General features: G+C 47.9%; 1 protein-coding gene across 2 annotated transcripts; it reads right to left on the reverse strand.

Moving 5' to 3' along the window:
• Window positions 1–3,631: 3,631 nt before the first annotated feature.
• On the reverse strand, window positions 3,632–23,301 carry LOC135819903 (uncharacterized). 2 transcript variants are annotated; one of them, XM_065333202.1, is made up of 10 exons: window positions 22,867–23,301; window positions 17,093–17,282; window positions 16,491–16,620; window positions 10,348–11,037; window positions 9,316–9,441; window positions 8,412–8,642; window positions 7,547–7,855; window positions 6,673–6,858; window positions 4,720–4,870; window positions 3,632–4,199 (listed from the first exon to the last, which is right to left on the reverse strand). In XM_065333202.1, the coding sequence occupies exons 2-10, from the start codon at window positions 17,264–17,266 to the stop codon at window positions 4,028–4,030; spliced, it is 2,169 nt and encodes a 722-aa protein (XP_065189274.1). In that variant the 5' UTR covers window positions 17,267–17,282; window positions 22,867–23,301; the 3' UTR covers window positions 3,632–4,027. The 2 variants fall into 2 exon arrangements, with proteins under 2 accessions (XP_065189274.1, XP_065189275.1); XM_065333203.1 differs by lacking the exon at window positions 22,867–23,301 and adding an exon at window positions 17,837–18,129.
• Between the last annotated feature and the right edge of the window lie 1,288 nt (window positions 23,302–24,589).

Raw genomic sequence — 24,589 nt, forward strand, 5'->3', positions numbered from 1 at the left:
CGGCTGCGACGAGTTCTCGACCCCGACCACCAATCCATCCTCGCCGCACAGTCTCCACAGCTGTCGAGATACACGTACATAAGTCATTCTTCTGTGGAGGGGCAGGTCTTGAAACTTCGACAGGGCAGAACATAGGCTCGCTCTGTGCGCAGCATCATTAGTACACATTACGAAACCTCTCGCCCTCCCAAAAAGGCTAAATCCGTTATCTATTATTCTTGCGAACAACTAACTTCAACTTCAAGGGAAGAACGAGGCTGAAAACAGGCTAAAAGTACTAGAGGCAGCTTGTTTCGAATCTCGCTTTGTGGCGTGAAGTGGCCGGACGTACGGAATCGAGCGTGACGCTGTTGTTCGCACCTTCCGATCGTGCGAGGGCGCAGACTACAAAAATAGTAGGTGGACCTATCGCAACTAGCGCGCCTGGGCATGAGCTGGGCGGAAGAGGCGGCCACAGCTAGCTCAGCTGTCGAAGTGTAGATTCTGGGGTGCTCATGTAAAATAATGTGATCACATGCAGGAAATATCTGCAATGATTATGTGCGATAGTGCCCTGAAATAATGCTCAGCCCGGTGACCTGGTGACAGTGTTCGCAGGTCGGGAGCTGACAAGCGCCCAACGATTTATACAATCATAGGGACTTGAAAGATGGACGTTTTAAAAGATGCACGTTATTTCTGACGTGACGCGAAAGTTCAGCTCGCGTTATTTGGCTCGCACGTCGAAAATGTTGTTGTTTTGTTGTTTTCTTTATTTGAATTCGCTAAAACCAAACGGACAGAACTTTCCAGTGACAAGGGAGCGAATGATGCTGCTCACGTCGAAATTTGGAGTTTTACGCCAAATTTGACGTGAAATTGCGCATCACGTCGGAAATAACGTGCATCTTAACCTCTATCAATATATTGCAGTAGTTTTACCTTCAACCTTGTCCTAGCGAATGTCGCATGGCATACCTTGTGCCGGGACCAGGACGAACTCGTAAATGTGCGTTTTGTCGATTTGCTTCAATGGCACAAGTGAACCATGTCTCAGATCCGGCCTAACAACCATCACTTCACGGATTGATAAGCAGCTACTGAGCTAGCATGCACAACAGATGTTTCGAATTTTGAAGTCTCTCCAGCAGCTACAAGTACAAGTGTGCTACAACAGTGGGTGAAAATGTAGTTCCGGGCCGGGCGGGGCTATTTTTTTCAATTATTCACAAGCCCAGCTCGTAAAATAAATAATTACCGTATTTTCCGGAGTATAGTGCGCACTTTAGATGTGCTATTTTTAGACCCTAAATCGAAGGTGCGCACTATGCCCCGAATATAAAATGCATGCACGTCAATGAAGATTGAAGTACGCACCCCCAATACAGATTGGGGGTGCGCGTTATACAAAGGTGCGCACTATACTCCGAAAAATACGGTATGTGGACAAAAACGAACAGGTACTGAGTAGGGGCTGCACTGGGCAGCTGTGATGGTGACGTACCAGGGGCTCCACCCACCAAAGGTCTCGGCTTCCATGCCCCAAGCACGCTGATTGCGAGGCTTTGGATGTGCGCAGTGCGACTCCTGCAGGAAGACAAGCAGCGTCTGGAAGGCAGATGAATATCGAATGCCTGTCCCTCTGCCTTGCAGTGCAGTGCAGTGCAGTCTTGTTCCTTCTTCCTCTCTTTCGCTTCGATTATTCTGTCACAGATATACAGTGTTATGCTTGGCTGCATCCCGCGAGCGGAGCCCACTGTCGAGCACTGACTGTCGGGCACGGTCGTTGTGGGGTTCACATGCATGTCAGTCGTGAGTTCCTTCCTCGCTTGGCAGTCAAGTAAGTTGGCAAGAAGCCGAACTAGCCTTAAGTTCTGCGTTAGAGTTTAGTTCGCAGATTCTCGACAAGCCTCGAAGGTACAAGACAGTCGGAGGAGCGTTTGATCGGTCCGGCCATACATGATACATGTAGTCATGCATGTTACTACACATGTTCTTGGTTTAGTTGTTGGCCGTTTTTTTTCGTGCTTTGCAGTTACTTGTTGTTTTCCCTCCTCTCCATCTAATTAGTTTTGCGCAAAAAATACATCATAGTCTGTCAAGGCGTTGTGCATAATATGGCTGGCACACATGACCCCCTCAGCAGCAAGCGTTGGTGGCCAAAAAATATTTAAATTTAAAAATTTTGTCCGGCCATGGCCCTACCAACCGGACTGGTTCTGCCGCCCCTTGAAGTAGGAGAACCAAGCATAGCTTATGGCGGAGAGTTCGGTAAGCATGTGCATGTATTCGGCTCGGCTCATACATGTAGTCCTTATCTGTAGTCCATTATACTTGAACTACTAGTACTAAACGTGGGACGAAACGTACATGTAACCGAAACGTACCGACGTCTGCTGGTCTGCTGGTTTCCCTGCCCGCATTAGCCACCAAGGGGTAGAATCAATGTCGTCGAATATGAATATTCTCTCGTGGTCTACACGAAGTCACGAACTGTAGTGAAAATTTAGTAGAACTTGCCTCCAATGGCTTTAGCTGCACTCTATATCTGCGGTGCAATGACTTGTGCATGGTATAGTCCATATTAATATAAAAAACATTGCAGACAAGACACAATGCTAATATTATTATTATGACCTGGGGGCTCCTATCCTGTATGTGAGTGAATGGTCAGATATTATGGTATGCCTTGGAAACGGGAATAAGCCATAAAGTGCCAGCCAGGTATGAATACAGGCACGAGGATAATATTTTCAGTTCCATCCCCACACCCATCATGCCCTATGCAGCCCATCAACAGACCCTTCAATTGCAGAAAGCACTGCCCAGCTTTTTCGCGGCTTGGTTGAATGTGTAGGTCAAGAACATGGAGGATACCTGAACTGGCTGAAGGCTGTATCGTGGTCTACACGCAAGACATGAGCAGACTTTACAATAACTTAAAACTAAAAGCTCAGATAAAATCATAGCATTATGACATTGTAAGTGTGGATGTAGCAATTGTTGGTAAATAGTGAAAAGTAAAAGTAAATTATCGTGTCCATTCCTGAGGGAATCCACGACGGGCCGTCGTCGACGGCCGCTAATACCTCAGTCCCGGTAAATTGTTGTAAGTAACCCTGGGCACAATTCTGCTGGTCAGAGCTAGAACATTATTCTAAGATTAGGCCACTCTGCACTGTCAGAAGTGGCAGCACGGGAGAATTGGGGATGGGAGGTGTGCATGACGTCAAGGAAGCAAGCCAGCGTGTTCATGACGTCATGGAAGCAAGCCAGAGTGTGCATGACGTCATGGAAGCAAGCCAGAGTGTGCATGACGTCATGGAAGCAAGCCAGAGTGTGCATGACGTCATGGAAGCAAGCCAGAGTGTGCATGGCGTCATGGAAGCAAGCCAGAGTGTGTATGACGTCATGGAAGCAAGCCAGAGTGTGCATGACGTCATGGAAGCAAGCCAGCGTGTGCATGACGTCATGGAAGCGAGCCAGATTGCGTGATCTACGGGTCAAAATACCAGTACAGTAGGTTATCGTGTCCGTTCCCGAAGGGAACTCACGGCGGCCACTAACACCCTGTTAACCTGTTAAAACCTGGTACAGGCCACATGCATGGTAGTACTGTACAGCGGGGGGGGGGGGGGGGGGGGTACACATGTGGTAGCAAAATCAAGATGCCTTATTGGGTACAGTATGCTGGTTGTGCAATGCCATTGAAGTGATTTATGCATTAACGCGACATAACGTTACATTATATTCACAAACAATAAACTGATTAAACTCATGCAATTATTGGCCTCAGTAAACCCTTCTTGATCTGAAAACGTGCATATGCTGTGGGGTTCAGGAAAAAATCAGTGATGTCATCATCAATACACGCTACGCTATTTCAGTGTGTGTCCAGGGGGGGGGGGGGGGGTACTGATGTATATGTACATAGAATTTTGCCAAACGAGTTGCTGAACAGCAGCCAAAGACGTTTAAGTTATTGACCGGTGCAAGCATTTGTGGAAACATGGCCACAGCCGCGCTGACTAGTTTATATTTACTAAGTCTACTTGTCCAGAGCTGCACTGGACACAGTCTTGGACCGCTTCCTCTGTGCCTGACCGGCTGCCTTGGCTACAGCTGCTCGCCGGATTTGCTGGCATTCCTCTGCAGCGGAGACAGAGAACGCGTGCTTTCTCTGTCGTGAGGTAGGAGGGGAAGACGGAGCGGAGTGAGGCCTTCATAACGAGAGAGAGAGAGAGAGAGAGAGAGAGAGAGAGAAGGGAGAAAAAGAGAAAGAGAAAGAGAGAGAGAGAGAGGGAGAGAGAGAGAGAGAGAGAGAGATAGAGATAGAGAGAGAGAGAGAGAGAGAGAGAGAGAGAGAGAGAGAGAGAGAGAGAGAGAAGGGAGAAAAGGGAAAGAGAGAGAGAGATAGAGAGAGAGAGAGAGAGAGAGGGAGAGAGAGAGAAACAGAGAGGGAGAGAGACAGAGAGAAAAGAAGAAGAAAGAGACGGAGAGAGAGAGAGAGAGAAAGATAGAGAGAAAGATAGTGAAATACATGGTGTTAGAGAGATAGAGGGAGAGGGAGATAGAGCCTGACGTTAATCTTCGTTGTATAGTCTGCAGGCATCAGTAATTAAAATATTTAATTTTGTTACCTGGGATAGTTATGTGTATCAGAGAGTATGTTTGTATAACGAAGGCAAACATACCGTGCTTAGAAGTTAGAGTGGAAGGGTGACGCAGCATAATATTTACCTCATCATGTTAATAGATGACGAGACGGCGTTGCGTCTCAGGTGGCCAACGCGACTACTGTCCTTGGTGAATGTCTTGGTGTACATGACGTGTGGCTTCACGCGATGTCTGGACACCAGAGCAGCGTGTTGCGGGTCGCACGGCAGACACTCTAATCACAAAGGCAAGGACACAGACAACAGGCGGTGTGCATACACGTAAGAAATGATGTCACGCAACAATCGGGTCGGACATGTATAGTCATTCTGTGAGAGCTTGCACAATCCACTTGCCCAGGCAAGAGGGCTGCACGGCCTGTTCATTCTAGCCAAGTAAAAATAGAATATACCAACTATGAACAACATGCGCAGACTTACAAATGTGCAGTACCAATTCGGCATAGAAAAGCCAATATTTCTCACCACACCTTCAAGCTGTAACAAGAACGTTTCTCGGCTACACCGCGTATAGCGATCATGTCCAAATTTCCACCCAGGACGGTATCACCAGGTCTCACAAAAGGTCAAAGTGAAGAAAATATACGGTAAAAAAAGGAGAAGGACAACTGTTACGAGTTATGACTGACTGTCCACCAACGTAATCAGATCATATACAGTCAGCGAGTGCAACAAAAATGGCGCAAAACTGATAAGGAGTACTTTTTTTTTTTTTTTTTTTTTTTTTTACTATTATTCACAAACCCAACTCGTAAAATAAATAATGATGTGGACAAAAACAAACAGCTACTGAGCAGGGGCTACACTGGGCAGCAGTGATGGTGAGGTACCAGGGGCTCCACCGACCAAAGGTCTCGGCTTCAATGCCACAAGCACGCACCAGGAAAAAGAAACAGAAATGTAAAGGAAAGCTAGATCTAGCTATGGGGAAGTAGAATAGAAGGTAAAAGTACCGGTAGGTGTTTAGAAAAATAAAAACAAGATGAAAAGAGATTGTTTATTATCAGTGTTTGGACTAATGTACAATGTACATGTCAACTTCATCAACCAAAACTTATGAACTTTTTTAATAGATCTGAAACGAAACTCCCACAAAGAAGTGTAAAGAAAACAAGCTAAAAAACAGAAAAATAATAAGGCACCCATTTTGATAATCCAGGGGATGGCCCACGCCTGGTAAAAGAATAAGCAGAGAAAAGAAAAGAATCATAACAAGTTTTTCCATGTATGCAAAACACAGCTGAGCACTCTGAGCAAGGCCAGGTACGCGGATTAGCGGGTCCAGCAAGCGACGAGCTCGAAAAATTACAGGGAATCTGTTGCCCAGTACCAGTTGCTGTCTCTCAGGTGTCGGTAGACCTTTGTCTTGAATGACTGAAAACGTGTTTTGTGTGGGCGCTGCGACAGCAGCCTGTCAGGAAGGGAGTTCCATGCGCCAATACAGCAGTACGGGAACGACCGCTTCACGACGGATGGAGCTGAGACAGGGAATGTGTCTGACAGTTGATAGGCGTGGCTGGTGGCATTATTGTGCTGGTTCCTACTGAGACATTCACGGTTTACGGTTCCCTTAATACCAAGTAAGACTGAGTTTTCCGCATCCGCAGGAATGCCGTCACCCACCATCTGGGATCCAAGTGCAGATGCAGCTCACAAAGCGGTGCGAAAGTCAAAATCAAGCTGAAACTAAATAGCCTGTGTGTAAACCTTGCATAACATCCATTTCCCCGGGTACTACAGGACTATGTGAGTGTCCGGTTTTGAATAGGCGACCCTTTTGACATGCACGTGTAACAGCATCTCTCAGAACACATTCGTAGAGAATGATAGGGCAAAATGTGCTTTGTAGAAGAGATGTGACCTGGGCAACCATTTTGGCACCCTGTCAGCCATTCAGAGTCGGTTGTGTGGCCAAGTGAAATAAAATATCAACAAACAATAGTACTACTGTACAAAGTAGGTTAAGTCCTCTCTGGGCACAAACAATAATTATTCCTGATCACGAGGTAATGCTTACTCTCTGCCACATTGCGCAACATTGCGCAATCAATGACCTCCGCCAGTGATAGCTTGGCACAGAGTGCTAGCGCGAGTGGGTAGGTGACTTGCTCGAGGATGCGGGCACGATCGTCCTCGTCGAGATCCGGGAATCTCCCCACTAGGCTGGCGGTTCTCAACCTCTCCGAATGCATGTCCGTGGGAGCTGAGTAAACAACCAACACAAGGCTGTGATGTGCATGTAAATGGAACATCACAGAAGCGGAACTCCTAGATTGCTAGAGCGATTCAGGTCATGAGTATGGAGAAGTGCCATAAAGGCGGATGAGAAGAGTGACAACTAGCACCTAACCAGAGGAGTGTTAGGTACCTCCTCCCGTACAATCTTACCTACAACTTTTCCTAAGCTGGCCGGCCTGCATGCACCCGTACTACGTCATACTCACCTTTCGTTCCGTTGGCCTGGGTAGCTACTTGGGCACCCATGTTTGCAATAGCTGCCTTGGCCCTTTATATGGCGTTGTTTCTCAGTCGAGCTCTCTCTCTTCAATAATCTCGCTCTCGTCAATAATCATAATGTAGTTGCAGTAGTTCGTCTTTGTCTCCGTCTCTTCGTCTACCCTAATAAATGTCGTTCCACCTACCTGTCCCGTTGTGAATTGTGTCTGGAGAATATTGGGTCTAATTCATACTCAACAAGAGTAATTGGATTATTATCCCTTCTGTATTACATGTGCAGGTAGGTGAGGCGTGCTGGAAATAGTAGAATCCTTTTGCAATTTTCTAGTCCATTGACAGCTTCAGACAGACACACAACCATACACAAATATGTGCTGGACCTTCAACCCCCCCCCCCCCCAAACCCTCCCTCATACACACACCGGAGTGCTTACAAAGAGCCGGCGATGAGGTTGGCCAGTGGAATCGAATCACAGTCGACCGCCCCAGTCCCACCATCTCTGAGAAGCCGATCCCGATCAACAGTGCCGGCACCGTCAAAGCCAGCCGGTATAGATCACACAGTGCCGTGGCGCACATTTCCAGCAGCAACACAGTGCTGCCCCGAACAGCAGAGCGTACGTACACGTGCTGTGTGTTAAGATAGCTCTTCAGGCACCGTACGATGGCGTTTTGTGCCACACGGTAGTAGTGGTCGTCCATGTTCGCCTCCACAGTCACTTGAACTAGCATAGTGCACTCATCTGCATTGTGCCAAACAAAGGATAATAAAAATCTGTGTAAAGTCTCACACCCACATATACACACATGCATGCACACATGTCCCCCCACACACATACGCACAAACACACACGCACACACACACACACACACACACACACACACACACACACACACACACACATACACACACATACACACACACACACATACACACACTACTATGTACAGCTACCCTATCGGGCCACGCCGCTCCCAGAAACGGGAGACAACGACAAGAAGAGAGAAGAGAAGAGAGAGAAATCGCAAAGTCAACAATATTTGGCATGGCGTTGCAAGTCCTGTGGCCTTGAGAACCGTCTTTCGCAATGCTCGCATTCATGACGGCAGTTGTTCCTGGCTGCACGTGACATCCGTTTCGCACGGTCACAGTGATGACGGCTCAAACCAGAACTACACACATACACACAGACACACACACACACACACACACACACACACACACACACAGACGTGCTCGGAGAGATTGGGATGCTAGGACAAGCATCATCAACTAGTACACTACACGGACAATCTCACCTGTTGTGCCGGGCTTGGGAAAGGGTTGATCAGAAAGCGTCATTGTCAGCGTGGATGCCGTGTCAGGCAAACACTTCACATTGGACTGGGCGTCGATGATACCGCGCTCACGCAAATAGCCGGCCACCAAAGAGGAGGCGTCACCTTCTGCATCCTTCTGAAAGTCCTCATCTATGGCCACAATACACGTGGCTTCTAGCATGACCCGCTTGAGTGGTTCCTCTTGCATGCCTGGCAACAGAATAAAATACGGAGCATCACTGATGAATAACGGCTTGAATCACCAGTAAAGTCACACCGGAGTTTCACTGTAGCAGAGCTGACTAACTTGTCAGGTTGAGCACTCTGCCAAGGTCGTTCGGGCCTGGTTTAAATCTGGCTTTGGGAAATTCATTTTTCATTGCTATCAGGTTCTGCCTCATTTCCTCTGTGCAGCGCAGATGAGTGCACAAAGGACGAAGCAGTTCTGTCCGCAGATTAAGTTTCACTGTACATGGGTAGGAGGCCCGTAGAAAAGAATTATCCCTAGTACACTCAAACCTCTTCAGGACGAACATTGACAAGGCAAACCTTCCATTAGTACGAACCATTCATACGGCCTGGCAAAGAAATGTGGAGCAGAGCAGCCTCAGCACTTGCAATCCCTAGAAGCTGATGAACGCACCTTTGAGAAGCAATATGTGTGTGTGTGTGAGAGAGAGAGATAGAGATAGATAGATAGAGATAGAGATAGAGAGGGATGTGTGTGTGTGTGTATGTGTGTGTGTGTGTATATGTGTGTGTGTGTGTGTGTGTGTGTGTGTGTGTGTGTGTGTGTGTGCGCGTATTTGTATGTGCATGTGTGTATGTGTGTGTGTGTGTGTGTGTGTGTCTGTTGTCGGCCCGTTATCCGAGATCCACTCACCCCTATCCTTGCTGCTGCCAATACCAACTGTCCTAACCGTCTTGTTCTGAGCATTTGCCTGATTGTCCAGGATAGACACAATGTCATCAATCTCTTTTTGCAGTGAAGGGCATGGATCCCTGAACACTGCAAGGAAAGAAACAAGAATCCATGTGGACGTGGAATTATTCGCCTGCTCAGCAGGGTTCAGAATGTGACCTATGCATCTTTCCATCTCGTGCTCCCTTCTCTATCATACACATGCACATCTGAACACACATGAACACGCAGGCACGTACGCACGCACGCACACACATACACACACTTGTACTTGTTGCTCACTGCCAAAACTGGTCACATGGGTCTCCCCAGGAGAGGGGAGAGAGACTCAAAAGGAATCCTGAAAAGATGACTCAATTGGCTATTGAACCGCCCAACGGCAGACACGCCCTGAAATCCCCAACACTCTGGGTGGACTTGAAAATGATCCCACTTATGGGCTCACCACACCTCAGTAAGTGGGTGAGGACAAGGTGCAGAAAAGGGATTGACAGCATCAGGGTATCCGTCCCGGGATCCAACTGCAGTTACCCCTGCCCTCAGTGAAGGTAATACTTGCTACTAGTGTGGGTGGCTAAATCAGAGTGGATCTGATAAAAGCTTCACTAGCACCATGATTACACAAGAGTTAATCTAGCCAGAAGTAGTCCATGGTTAACAGGTATGTATACTTCAAATAGAAAGTATATGAACCCTGAAACCAACAAAGGTGGTAGGTACAACATTACACCTTCAAGCAGCCGAGCCCGTTGGCAACAGACCCAACACTATCCGGCATAAGTGTACCCACCAACCGAACTAGCTGGCACACACACACACACACACACACACACACACACACACACACACACACACACACACACACACACACACACACACACGTACGAGCATGCACACAAAAGTAAGAACTGTAAAGAGTGCAGTTTGAATGGAGGGCTTTACTTAATGAGACACAGAAGTAGGCTTCTTTTATAAGCTTTAAAGAAAACTAACCGTCACCATGTCCATGTTGATCCGTGGAAGAATGTTTTAGCTGTGATCCTGACCTCTGGTGTGTAAGACCTCGGCTGATCTTCCTTGCTACAACCTGGTCGTTGCTTGTTGTTGGTATGGGCCGAGCCGCTGAGCCGTGTTTGTCCACGCCATGCAGCTGGCTCTGTGGCTCGCTGTAGCGACGCGTCTGCGCGCCGGGGTTGCTGGCTTTGCGTTCGCGCCGCCGCACTGGAACGTCGAAGCTGCGTGCATCGGTCGTCGCCTCACTCTCGACGTCGCTGGCACCGCGAGCGGCGGACATCTGCCGGCCGATCTGCAGCAGCTGAACACGTTCTGGAGCGCTGAGCCCCTGCATGATAGAAGTCATGTGGTCCAGTTGCTCGTCGAAAGTTCGATCGTTGGGTGGCCAGGGTGACTTGCGCCCAGGGGAAGTGCACTGATTCGGTCGATGGGGCATGCCGAGGGAATCCGTAGAGCCGGAGAATGGGTACGCCGATGAAGGAGGCGTACAGGTGGGCGATCTGGACAGTTGCCTGTACCGATAGTGGGCGTCAATGCCTTCACTTGATTCCGCTATACCCCGACCCGAGTCGGCGGAGCGCGACAGGCGACGCGATGCGTTACGCCTGCTACTGAATGAGCTGGTTGGATTGGATATAGAGCTATGGAGCGGAGGAATAGCGGCAATGCCTGTACAGATAGTGTTAACACTTTTTAGACAAAATAAGCATTATTTTTTTTTAGAAAAAGTGGATCAATGTTCCCGTTGTTATGACCATGTTCAGGAAAATTCTCTTGTATTTGCAACTTTCAAACTCTTCAGAACTCAAGCATGTCACGAGCCTTATTTTTGGGTTAGGTAAGAGCATAAAGTTAGTATGTTTCTTTCAGCCGTGCGCTTTTTTTTGTGTCGACACTTACTTTGCCGCCCCACCAGTCAATGTCTTGTTAGGCCGCACCTTGGCCACTGCCTCCTTTTTATTTAAAGAAATGGGTGCGTGCTTTTCAAGCAAAAAAAGCAAACTGACTGGCACATTACTGCCGTCTGACACATGCAAGAAGCATGTCGAACTCTTCAGGCACTAAACCCGGAAGTTAGCCACCTACTCCACATATTACCACCAAATTCTCAGCATCTTCGTTCGGACTTATGTATTGTTCCCCAAAGTCTGGGAGCCTGGCGGGTCTATCTCCAGAACTGTACACAGAACGAGATGAAGTCTGAATGTACAGTGAGAATGCCAAGAAGCCAGAAATGTTTTGTTTCCTACGGCTTGGGGCATGCTGCTTAGTGATTCTGCAAGTAGCGGCTAGCACATTGTTCTGAATTAGCACATTGTTCTGAATTAGCACATTGTTCTGAATTAGCACATTGTTCTGAATTGGGTTTTAGAAAGCTCTGTCCTCGGGTCCTAAGCACGATGCGAGGAGTGGAAGGCCAGGTATTGGAGAGGCAGTTTGACACGACACGAAAGTTCCTCTCGCGTTTTACGGCTCCCGCGTTGGTAAACAACTCCAGAGAGCTGCATCTCAAGTTGGATTTTGCCACATTACACCAAGTTTCAACCCGTTTGACATGAAACTGTGTGTCACGTCGAAAATTATGCGCGCAGCTTAACCTCTCTATTCAGTAAAGCGAGAGCAGTGGAAATAAGGGTTTCGAGCGCTGTGTGAGCATTGGAAATCAGGGCATTGAGAACTGATTGATGAGGGGAAATCCCCACACTGTGGTCACAGTCTTTCTACCCTTTCCTTCTGATGCAGAGTTTTTGCACTCCATTTTTTCCATCTTCTCGGAAACGTTGCGGCCCACACTATTTACGAGTGAGAATGAACTGATTTTACAATAATTAATATTTGATTAAATCCTCCCTTTCCCTTTCGTTGTGTGCCTTGCGATCATCGTATAACATTTTAGTATGATTTTACGCTTAAACGTCGCCATAGTCAAAAGAAATGCTTACAGTGCAATTAGTCGTCCTTGTAGCTACATTAAATCTTGATTTGTATCACAATATTGGGAGACGTCATAACTTGCAGTAATTCAGCACCAGGCTGACCGATGGAGAGTCGAGCCACTCAGCGGGCCGGCACAAATCTCAAGTACAGGGCGATGAAGCAGGAAGCCAAGGCTGTCATCGTGAGCCCATGTGGCACGGACCACGGAATATTACATAGAACTTCTTAACCTGGGCAAGCAGAAGCTGTTTTCAAATACCGTAAAGTCCGCTGCAAACGCCCACTTCGCAGCAAACGCCCACCCCAGCGGGTCCATACTATTTTCGTCTTTTTTAGGTCAATATAGTTGTAGAAAGCTGGCATGAAGGTCGAATGCGTACGAAAACGACTGTAATGCCTACAAACTGCCTATGTCTTACTAGGAGGCTCTGCAAAAGCGATTGTCATTATCTTGCTGCAAAGAAAAACTTCTGTCAAGATTTCCTTTTATTCGGTAAATGAGTCGTCTTTGTGGTAGTTCGCTCTCCATGTGGTAATGCTGTAGAATCTGAATCCATCTGGTTTTCATGAAATTTCTGCAGCGCCACATCGTGGCGCTTTCAGAACGGAACAGTGATTGTTCTGACGAAGCGTCTTTCAACGACTTGACCAGTCGCTGTATTGCAATTGCAAGTCGACCAGGGTATGTCACAGAAGCTACACCTACAAATATTAAAAGTTGCTGCTAACTTGTTGAAAACTCTGAAGTGCTCGAGAAAAACCTTTGAGCCTTTGAGCGCTGCGTGATTTGTAACTGATGGCTTGAAACACCGTCAGAAGTGTATATGGTTCCTGCAATACTCTGTTCTTCGCTACCTTGCTATTCGGAAAAACTCCCATGTGGATTTGCGAAATAAAACAACCATCATCATAAAATCGCTACGAGCTAGCTCGTAGATCTACCTAGTGCCCAAAGAGATTTCGAAACCAGGAAAGACTAAGTGGACATAGTTTACCGTAGCAAAGCGCTCATCGCGCTCCGGTGTGAGATGCACTTTCGTACAGTAGGGATGACAGTGCATGGGGTCAGTGTGTACAGGCCAGCAGATCTTGCAAAAAAGGGGTGGGCGTTTGCTCCGGACTTTACGGTACTATGGTTTCGTGACATCCAGGACCCTAAATTCCACGAAACAAATCTAGGATGCAGGTTACAAGAAATCGCGGCATTGCTTCTTTCACACTGGTAGGCCCAGAGTGCTCATTCACGCTCAGTGGTTCAAAGTCAGGCACCAGCTTGACACACGGAGTGATCTGGTGACTGTGCAGAATAGCGTCATCCAGTTAGTACTGAGGTGCATAGTACTGTGCAACAGAGCATGGGGGTGGCCAGTCCCACCACCATTACAGAGAGGAGTGCCTGCAAGCATGGGGAACTGCCTGCAAGCATGGAGGAGTGCCTGCGAGCCTGGAGGAGTGCCTGCGAGCATGGAAGAGTGTCGCTGCGCTTTGCTGCCACTGTCCATTGTTACCACACTGGTGCTTTTGTGCTGGTCATGTACAGCTCCGACGAGGAAATCTAGTCGAGTGCAAAGCTAAAGCCGATTTGCAAAGAGAGACGCTGCAAGTCCTGCCTCCCAGTCAGTGAGAACATTCCAGCCCGTTCTCTCGCGTAAAGAGGAATGAAAAACCAAGTTGTGTTCGACTTGAAAAGTAGTACGAAAGGCCTGGTCGAAACTATCATGGCTTCTGTGCTTCGCGTGCTGATAGGTTTCCTTCCAACCAAGAGCATGTTGAGAAGTGTAACCCCGGGAACTTGAGACTCTCCCGGGGAGCCTGGTAAACCCATTGTAACTTTCCACAGGCTGATGCATGCCAATTTCCATGAGACGTTTTATGTGGATAGCAGACAACATGCTATCTACCTTGGCCACCAGCCTGGACGTCACCAATCACCTATCAACTTAGGGTATTCTTGGCCACAAAACGATTGTATCAGCTGAAGATGAGTATCGTCAAGGCGAGAACATTGTGTGTTGCTCGCATACCCACGGGATGTCGCTTGATGACCATGAGTTGAGTGTATGTTGCTTTGTGGGACACTGTGGCTCATTTATTTCCTAATTTCATGGCTAAATTTAACATTGGCTTCCCACTCAGGATTTACAGTGCGGTACTAAAGTGGAACTCACCTAGGCCGTCATCACACTACGTTCACTGACACCCGTTTACGACTAAATCTAGGATGAAATGCCCAAAACGGGTGATCGTGTCATTACGCTCCAGCCCCAGCCCGGGCCCGCACCCGAGCCAGCGTGCGCACAATTGCGAGCCACCATCCGTTCCAGCTGACCAAGACTGTCCCACCTCAGTCTCGAAACAATGTCCTTAGGTCCTTCCCCCACTGTATGATTGACACCTGGAATTGCCTCGAAGCCTCTATCTTCAGTGCTCGCCCCTCCCAGAAGTCGATGCAGACCTTCAAGAAGAACGTCTATGACCACCTGAGGCAGTCTGACAGGGACTGGGCAACCGACCGCCTCTAGCCGCCTCCGGGATTATGCCCCTGCTTCTCCCACCCCAAGCCTAATTGTCACCAATCCTGAGTAGCCAATCTCCACTGCTAACCGATTGCACCTTTCATTTGACACTCTCCTTTCACTCCTATTATCTGTTTGATTATTTGCTATTTTCTGCTGTGTTCCAAAATTAGGTCCTCTCCTTTGTTCTAAATTTTCCATTTTCTCCCGTGCTTTTTCCCCTCATGCTTATGCTTCCCTCCTAAATTTGGTGCGCCTGCCATGTGAAGATGCCGAGACCTCTGGTCGGTTGAGCATGGCAAGCCCCACCAGCACCATCTCACCCCATGCTAGCCCCATGTGCCTGCCGGTGAGTTGTGTATTTTGTAAAAAAAAAACAAAAAATTAATAAAACACAGGCACGCTGCCTGCCCCGCATACGTGATCACATTTTTGGAGAAATTTGGAAATTAAAATGCACCAACAAGACTGCTTTGGAAAAGACTGGGATATGCGCAAGTTCACTCGTTCCAATTGTATACCCCCACCCCTCTCTCCCTGCCATGTCTGCGTTTCTCGTTTCCTCTGCTCCCATTTTCACACCGTAGATGGATCGTCATGGCAACCGACCAAAACACCTTATACGGACGTAGACACCGGGTTTTGTACCATAGTGTGATGACAGCCTTAGTACGTACCCGGGTAAGACGTACACCTGCTTAGTACAGTCCTTTTGGTCGCAATGACTTTCCTACCATCGGCGCAAATACAACTCTGTTCGCGTAGGAGGTATTCTGATGAGACGTACAACTCGTGCATCCTGCAGGTCCCGACGTGACATGAGCTGGCCACTTGCACTACGTACTATTTTTTCTGGTGTTTCTGTACATGATACAGTATTCTTGATATTCGTCATTTACGACGCATCCTTCATCTCCAGATGCAGTTTTCGGACACCTGATGCTTAACCTCCCCCCCCCCCACAATCCACCTAGAAATGACAATTTTGTAATGGAACGTTCCGAACGGTGAGAGGGGAACGAAAATGTTCGGTTACACAGCAGGCTATGAGCTTCACTGTGTGGATTGCGTCGGTGCTGACACTCCTCTCTAAGTAAGTATTCACCATTGTGACAGCATCGTTGCTGGTAAGAGACTTATGTATGTAAACACTGGTACAGGAAATCTCCCCAGATCCGGACGCCCCTAGTCCGGGCACATTCGCCTACCTGGCGCCTTTCAAGACCCATCCACGGTCACAAAATTGCCTTCTCAACGAAACACGGCCCCAAAAACATGTGATTGTCATAACAAGATATTTGATTACATACAGTGACAGGTTACAGTAAGTATGCATGTTCTGAGTTAGGGGAATTTCCCTAGTTACGGGAATTTCCCTAGTTACGGGAATTTCCCTAGTTAGGGGAATTTACCTAGTTACGGGAATTTCCCTAGTTAGGGGAATTTGCCTAGTTACGGGAATTTTCCTAGTTACGGGCAGTGCTCGGGTCCAAATTGCTCGGATCTGCCGGGAGAGTTAAAAAATTTTTTTCCAAAGATCACTCAAGCGCCAAGCATGATATGCAGCTAGGGGGAAGCACGAACAATCTGAATCGTGACAGTGGTGGTGAGGTTTAGAGAGCTCCGCTGACCTAGGGTCTCGACTTGAGGTTTTGGGAGGTACTGTACCTTCTTTAGATTTGTCCAGCTTGTCTGCCAGTTCCTGATTGCATCTGACATGTGACTCGGCCAATGATAGATAGAACACATCAAATGCTGTACTGCCACAGCAGGGCAGTAGGCGAAGCAGTTCTTCGGCCTGATATTCAAGGATAACAACAACAACAACAACAACAACAGCAGCAGCAGCAGCAGCAGCAGCAGCAGCAGCAGCAGCAGCAGCAGCAACAACAACAACAACAACAACAACAACAACAACAACAACAACAACAACAACAACAACAACAAGTCTAACCCCCAATCTCACCTTCTCATAAATTTATCTCTTATTGGCGATGGTGCCATCATGAGAATAAAGAATTCAAAAACAACAACAACAACAACAACAACAACAACAACAACAACAACAACAACAACAACAATAACGACAACAACAACAACAACAACAACAACAACAGCAACAGCAGCAGCAGCAGCAGCAGCAACAACAACAGCAACAGCAACAACAACAACAACAACTTTAGCAGGTGCCATATTCTTCTTGCACATAGCCTGCACCAAAGATATGCACCACCGCGTGTATGCCCGTGTAACAGGAAAGGATGTCTCACCTTGCCTCGTCTATCTCGCTCCTGCCCGGCTTCGGTGCGCTGAATTCTCTTCTTGTCTTCCTCATCGATGATTTCCTCGCTAATCAGCCTCGCCAGCAGATCTGTGTCCACGGATAGGCTAACTAACAGGGAGCTGTGCAGTTTCTTCAGTACTTTGGTGTGTAGCAGATCCATTATCTCGCAGACCACCCTGACCAGCAAGACGTACACAATAGCAATGCACAAGGCAACAAAAAAAGGGTGAAGGTACAAGGTAAAGATGTTTATCATGGTTCACGTGAGACATGGCTAGAGACTGAGTTTTCCGCAATGAACTGTCGCTGAAGCCGAGACCTCAGGTCGCCGGAGATGCTCCAGTTTCCCCACTACAGCTGTGAGTGTGAACACCTCTATCATAATTATAGTAGTCTGTTCTCGAGGGTCGTGATTTCTCCTAAAAATAAAGTCCCTTTCGGATCAAAGCGCAGATGCAGCTCCAAAAGCGGTGGCAGGTGAGAAGGTTATGGTTTGCCTCTAGTCAATTCTAACCAGTGAGGAAAAGAGTTCCTAAGTACCACATCAGGGGCGGGGGGGGGGGGGGGCAAGATGATGACGAAAACGAGAACGGCAACGTTATCATACACAACACGAAATGGTCACTATGGAGCAACAAAAGTACAATGTAAAGAACGGTGCTGATGGCAACAACAACATCTTAGCGAAATTCAGAATCATTCCCGAAATACAGAAGTGAATTACATGTACCTTCATTCTCCGCGATAGAGAAAGGGCTGGGCGACATGAATGTGACGAAAAGGAACAAAGCCGCACTAGTATCTGCTCATTACGGGTAGCTCACCGGTCCTCATCAGTTTAGCGGGACGAGTCTACTGAAATATGTTCTCCAACAACACTACATCGTGTCGTGCTCTCCTAGTCTCAGCCTCAACATCACTAGGAATGTCACCAGTGGTTTCAATTTGCAATGACGCTCCGTTTCCAGCGCGACAAACGGCTCGTGAGCGCCAGGCAGGCAGCGGCGTGAGTTCTAGAAAGATTCACAACACGATCTCTTCACCAGCCCTTCGCTCCACCAGCTCAACTACAGTATCTCTTTCAAATTGTCATGCATGCATGAGGGCTTATAGTATGGCGCTTTGGATAGGCATTAGGAATGGGAAGAAGGACGTAGATGCACAGTCTAGCGATGTCGTACAAACAAGGGTTCAGTGTAGGACCATTGTACACAACCTGGAAATGGCAACAATTTGATACAGTGCTAGCTACTGACTGTATCAGAGCAGAGTGTCATGCAAAGAATACAGTCATGTTGTCAAATGTACAGCTGTACCACTCCCTGGCATCATGTTGCACTACGTAGAAATCCATGTTACCAAGCTCAGTTGTAGCAAACATGACAAAGTCAATTATTATTTGTATGTTTTGTGACGGATTACAGGTGACACATAATGTGAGTATGATTGTGTGTGTGTGTGCGTGTGTGTGCGTGTGTGTGCGTGTGTGTGCGTGTGAGTGCGTGTGTGTGTGTGTGTGTGTGTTTATCAGCAAGCAAGCCTCTTTTACCGGCAAAAATTCGCACAATGGATTAAAATGCAATAAACATACACTGGTGAGGAAGAGTGTGTTGCTCCCTGCATGGCAGCTCGCGGTTTTCCTGCCGACTTGAATTCTCACTTGACTTGAGTGGTGCGTTCTTGCAGGTTTGCCAAATGTGATGTGAAATTGCGCATCACGTGGGAAATAACGTGAATCTTAACCTCTCTATTGTAGGAGCGTCTAGGCAATGTCAGTGTTAACGTGTTGTGCTCGCTGACCAATCTAGCTGTGGCAAGCACAGCCAAAACCCGTGCAGACTGGTGTGTCTGCTAGACAGGAACCCCGGGTACACCATTGCCAGCCATTTTGACCTGTATTCCAGGCTAGTATCGTCTACAGCGATCTGGGGAGCAAGACATGGCGAACTTCACCGGTGTCTGCTCGCAGTATGGTGAAAACAGCTGCTGCACGCCGAGCACAACGCAGGCCATAAGCAGATCTGATAAGGAACTCTCTCTCTCTCTCTCTCTCTCTCTCTCTCTCTCTCTCTCTCTCTCTCTCTCTCTCTCTCTCTCTCTCTCTCTCTCTCTCTCTCTCTCTCTCTCTCTCTCTCTCTCGCTCTCTCTCTCCCTCCCTCCCTCCCTCCCTCCCTCCCTCCCTCCCTCCCTCCCTCCCTCCCTCCCTCCCTCCCTCCCTCCCTCCCTCCCTCCCTCCCTCCCTCCCTCCCTCCCTCCCTCCCTCCCTCCCTCCCTCCCTCCCTCCCTCCCTCTCTCTCTCTCTCTCTCTCTCTCTCTCTCTCTCTCTCTCTCTCTCTCTCTCTCTCTCTCTCTCTCCTCTCTCTCTCTCTCTCTCTCTCTCTCTCTTCGTGCTGTTGTTCGTGCTTGTTCGTGCTGTTGTCTGCAAGCGTCGTATGGTCTCGTCGGGTCAAATGAAAAACCTATTATGGTCCACCATTGCGGTCCAACTCATGTCCGAGTCAAAATGCAGGCCAAGGTATTCGGCAGATGTGACTACTGGTAGGACGTGTGAATTGCATACCACATTGATGTCGTGGGTTGTAGCTCTATGGTGTGAAATGCTGGCGTCTGTAACCAAACTGACTTTTAGGCAAGAAATTGTTAGTTTTAGAACGTCAGTACTGTCGGTCAGGTTTGTGCAATTTTATCGCATGAGCTGATTGTCAAGTATTTATTCATATTTCTCTAGGGCAGTCCCCACAGACCTATGGTCTCCTTACGGGGTACCCTAGCCAATCTAGGATTGCGATACAAAATTGACTTGGTGAAGCAGCAAGGCGGGCCGATGCTGGAACTGAGTTCCAGCGGTCAGCGGCTAAATAAGAAAGAGAGGACTACCAAATCGAGAGGAGGCTCGTGGCAGTACAAGTCCAAGCGAGACTTGAGACCTTGTGCAGGTGCGGCTACGTGCCTCAGAATTGGCACGAAGTCAGAAAAGGCGGCATAGAAGTGAGCTGGCAGAAGAATGAACGCATCTGAATACAAGAAGATACAGTTTATGGGAGAAACGGATAGTGATGGGCGTGAGGTTGTTTCGAGACAGAACACATTGGACATCTGCGGTGGTTGGGTAGCCAAATACAGTACGCAATGAACGGCGAGAGATGCGGGTGAGAGAATCATATTCATGTTGTCGCAGACTGTGTACATAAGCATTGCTTGCATATTCCAGTGTAGACTGGACAAAGGAGAGATAAAATATGCGTCTGGCTGCATTGGTCAACATGGTGCGGCAGCGCCGAAATGCATTCACTTTTGCACTGACCTTCTTTCGGAGTGCATCAACTTGCTGAGAATGTCAAGTGCTCATCAATAATGATGCCAAGGTACTCAGCACAAGATGATTGTTCGACCACAGTGCCACAGAACCGCAACTGACGGGATGCCTGCTCGGTGGGCTTCCGCAGAAAAAGAAACTGAGTCTTTGCCGGGTTTAATTTGAGTTCCCTGGAGTGCAGAAACTCGCTGACTGAGTGCAAGTCTTTCTCAAGCTTTTCAATTGCTGCATCGGCAGTCTTGTCTGCAACATAGACATTTGTATCATCGGCATAGAGTTGGCTGGTGGAGAAAGCCAAGCATGTTTGAAGAGAGCGTGTGTACAGGGTGAACAGAAGCGGACCAAGTACAGAACCCTGAGGGACACCACGGTTGGCAGGATACTGTTCTCCCGGGGGTTGCGGCGACATACAACTTGCTGTTGACGACTAGACAGGTAGCTGCAGAGCCAGGCCAGGGCTTAACCACCTATACCACACGCATGGAGCTCCAGGAGAAGTAATAAGTTTGTCATGCTGAACACAGTCAAAAGCTTTACTGAGGTCCAGCATCGCCACCGCCACAACATTTCCATTGTCTAGAGAATGTTGCCAACTGTCAATGCAAACAGCCAGTGCGTCTTCACATAAGTGGGATTGACGGTACGCGAATTGCTCATTGGGAATGAGTGGAGTAGTCTCCTGTCCTAAGTACAGGGCAGATGTTAGCAAGTTTGTATGGGCTGGGAAATACTCCGGTAGTTAGCGACTCGTTAAAGATATCTCTCAGGGTTGCTGTGAGGTAGTGGTGATTGGCTTTCAGGATAGCAGCTGGTACACCATCTGAGCCAGTTGCCTTCCAAACATTAACTCCTTAAAGGAGCTTCTCCACTTCAACCACTGTGACGGGTCGGAATGTGACAACTGCCGACTCACTACATGGTCCACTCGGGATCTGGTATGTTGGAGCAAGGGCAGACGATGTTTCACAGACTTGGCCTTTAAAATTGTTAACGTCAGAGCAGGTACGTCCACTGGCAGGGTTCCAGATGGCTTCTGGCGTCCAAGAAGACGGTTGATGATCTTCCACTGAGCACGTCCATCATGTCGACTTGCAGCAAACTGCTGAACAAAGTGGGTTTCCTTCAGCCGACGATTCAGAAGGGAATACTCGCGGCGGGCTGCGCGGAAGGCTTGATGCGCAGACTCATTTTGTACGGTCTTTGAGCCAGTTTCTGTGCAAATGGGCTTTCCTTCTAATCAGCTGTGTCAGAGCTGGCGTAAACCATGGTAGAGGCGGAGGGTTAGAAGTAGCTAGGACAGAGCGCACAGGACAGAATTTGTTGATGGCGTGCTCAACTGTGTTTGTCCAGCGACACGTGCGTGCAATTGACAGAGGTTAGGGAGTGTTCAACGGCAGGGCCGAACATACTTGCTGAGACACTTGGGATACTTGGTTTACGAGTAGTGGTATATCCAAGCAGGGTGCGATAAGGATTGCAGTGTGCAAACTCTAACTCAATGCCGACTAGGAAGTGATCTGTGACTCCATCAAGAGATTTCACAGTTACGGTCTTCAGTGCAGTATCCTTGTGCAAATCACAGGGAACGAGGATGAGATCAATACAGGTGTTGCTGGGTACTCTTGTTGGTTCAACAATGAAATTACGAATGCAGAGACTGTCGCATAGACGTTGAAGATGAGGATAGTGAGGCTGCTGCGATGGATGGAGAACATCGATTATTGAAGTCGCCTAGAAGCAATAGTTGTGCACTCATTCCATGAATTGCTACATCAACTGTATGTTCCAGGCCCTCCCAGAAGGCAACTGGTGCTGTTGGTGGTCGGTACACACATCCAATACAGAATTCTTCAGGCCCAGATTTGCACTTGGTGGAGATTCTGAGGAATAGGGCTTCTACACTGGAACTCGGAATGCAGCTCAGTACTCTTACTGCTTCACGCACCTCCACCTTTGTTGAGTTTTCTACCATGTCGATATAACGTGTAGCCTGGTACATGGATGAGGGCGTCAGCCACACTGGTATCTAACCAGGTTTCTGTAACTGCAAGAATGTCAATCAGATTGGGCGAGTTGAGTGGATAGAGGATGAGGGTGATATCAGTTATCTTATTTCTTATGCTACATATGTTAATGTGGGCTATGCTAAGTGCCACTGGCTGCTTACTTGTTTTAGGTGTTCTGGTTTGTTTCACGAAAGTCCAAGTAACTGGTGGTATTAGTGGACATTACGGCTAACTTGTAATTCCTTGATATTTTTCTTTACTATGAAGAACAATACAATTAAGTATGACGGGCGCGGGTTAGAGTTCTGGTGGTGACTGTCAAATCTTCACACTTTCCCCGTTTTCAACTCCCTTAGATCAGGCGTGTTATTGATAAGACTTAGTAATAATTTGCCATGACGTACACATTTGAAAATTCATCATTTCTCTCAGACTCACCACGCTATCCGTACGGGCTCTACAGTGCTGGAATGTGAGTCCGGTTGGTTAGCTTACACCACACCGACCAATCCTCCTGGGTCCGTATTTGCCGTTCCTAGCGCACACTGCCGCTGATATCATCGGCAATGGTCCAACAGCTCGAACGTGACCGACCTCATGCTCTTGTCTAGCGGACGAGTAGTACACGGGAAAGACGCAGCATGGATCATCAGTACAAGTCGTCTTTGGGGTAATAATCACCCAGCTAGGGAATAACCAGGCACGCTCAAGACAATCCTGTTTGACGATCAGCTCTACGGCGTGCCTGTGCGCGTGCCTGCGTGCAGAGAGCGATGGGTAAGGTCAGCCGTCGCTAGCACAACTAGGCAATAGTGATAGAGATAACAGGAATGTGCAACGGGAATGGCAAGCGGGCGCCTGGTGAATTATGATCCCGAGCTCCCACTGTACTGCCTCCAGTAAAGAATCAGGCGAGTAGCACCAGCATCCTGATCTGCATGTTCACGACCTGCTAGTGTTCACGTATGCGTCACTGTTCATGCGTGCGTCCATCTGAACGTTCGAAATGGAGAGCAGACATGCGCTACTCTATCAGCGGGTATGGTAGTGTAGCACTTTCTCCCCGATCCCTGGCTGCTGTGCGCCGCTGCGGTCGTGCAGCGGACAGTGAATGCCTGCTGCACATCTGTTCGTGTTCTGCGTGTTGCATCTGGGAAACCGGTAAGCACCTGTCTCTGCACCGCACTCTCCGGATGTACATGCACGCCATGATACAGTCAACTTCGCTATTAGCGACTGCGGATATAACGACAATTTGCGAATAACGAAAAAATGTCCATGCCCAGAGCAAAGTTCATTATACCGTACCTGTATACATATAGTGAGACTTCGGGTATAACGACACTTCGCGAATAAGGACACTTTTCTGATGGCCGGCCGAGTGTCGTTATACGCAAAGTTAGTTGACTGACAAGTAATAGTTGCTAGTCTTGAACACACACTCATATTCTTAACACATACATGCAATCATTCAACTACGTCACCACACTCACGATATTTTTGTCACATCTGCACATACCGGGATGTACAGCAGCAGCAGGACAGCAGTGCTACTCTGGTGCGCAGGCCACTTCATAACATACATAGATGTGCTGCTCTACGCCAACACGAAGCGCAAGTGATCTCCGCAGTAACTGTCCACCACTGTACGGTAACTACATGTACATACTTTATGCAGTCGGTAAGTGGAACAACTACGAACATGCACTATGGTATTTTTTATTTCCTCTAGGTTGTACTTTGAAGTATTTTTATTTACCGGTATTCATTTTTTTTTATGGAGAAGGCGGACAGCCCGCACGTACGTGCCGGTTGTCAATGAATTGTTTTGAGTTTTGCCCGTACCTAAAAAAAGTGCATAACAACTACAGGCACAAAACTCAAAAGGCGATCACAGGACATCATCATTGAGTGATACTTCTAATTTGTATCACACACTCTGGCACTTACATGTACGTGTACCTACAGACATCCTTGAGTACATGAATATGCATCACTCAACATCACACTACATTCCTCCTCTTCGTCTGTTTCATATTCCCTTCGCTGACAATGTAAGTACAGTCTCCTCCATGGCTCTCCATGATTTCTAAAAAAGAACTCGTAAATCATCGTCGCGGAGTTTGTGTAACAACCTCACTCAGTTGCAACGTTGGGCATG

This window comes from Sycon ciliatum, chromosome 6 (genome assembly GCF_964019385.1).
Source record: "Sycon ciliatum chromosome 6, ocSycCili1.1, whole genome shotgun sequence".
Taxonomy (NCBI): domain Eukaryota; kingdom Metazoa; phylum Porifera; class Calcarea; order Leucosolenida; family Sycettidae; genus Sycon; species Sycon ciliatum.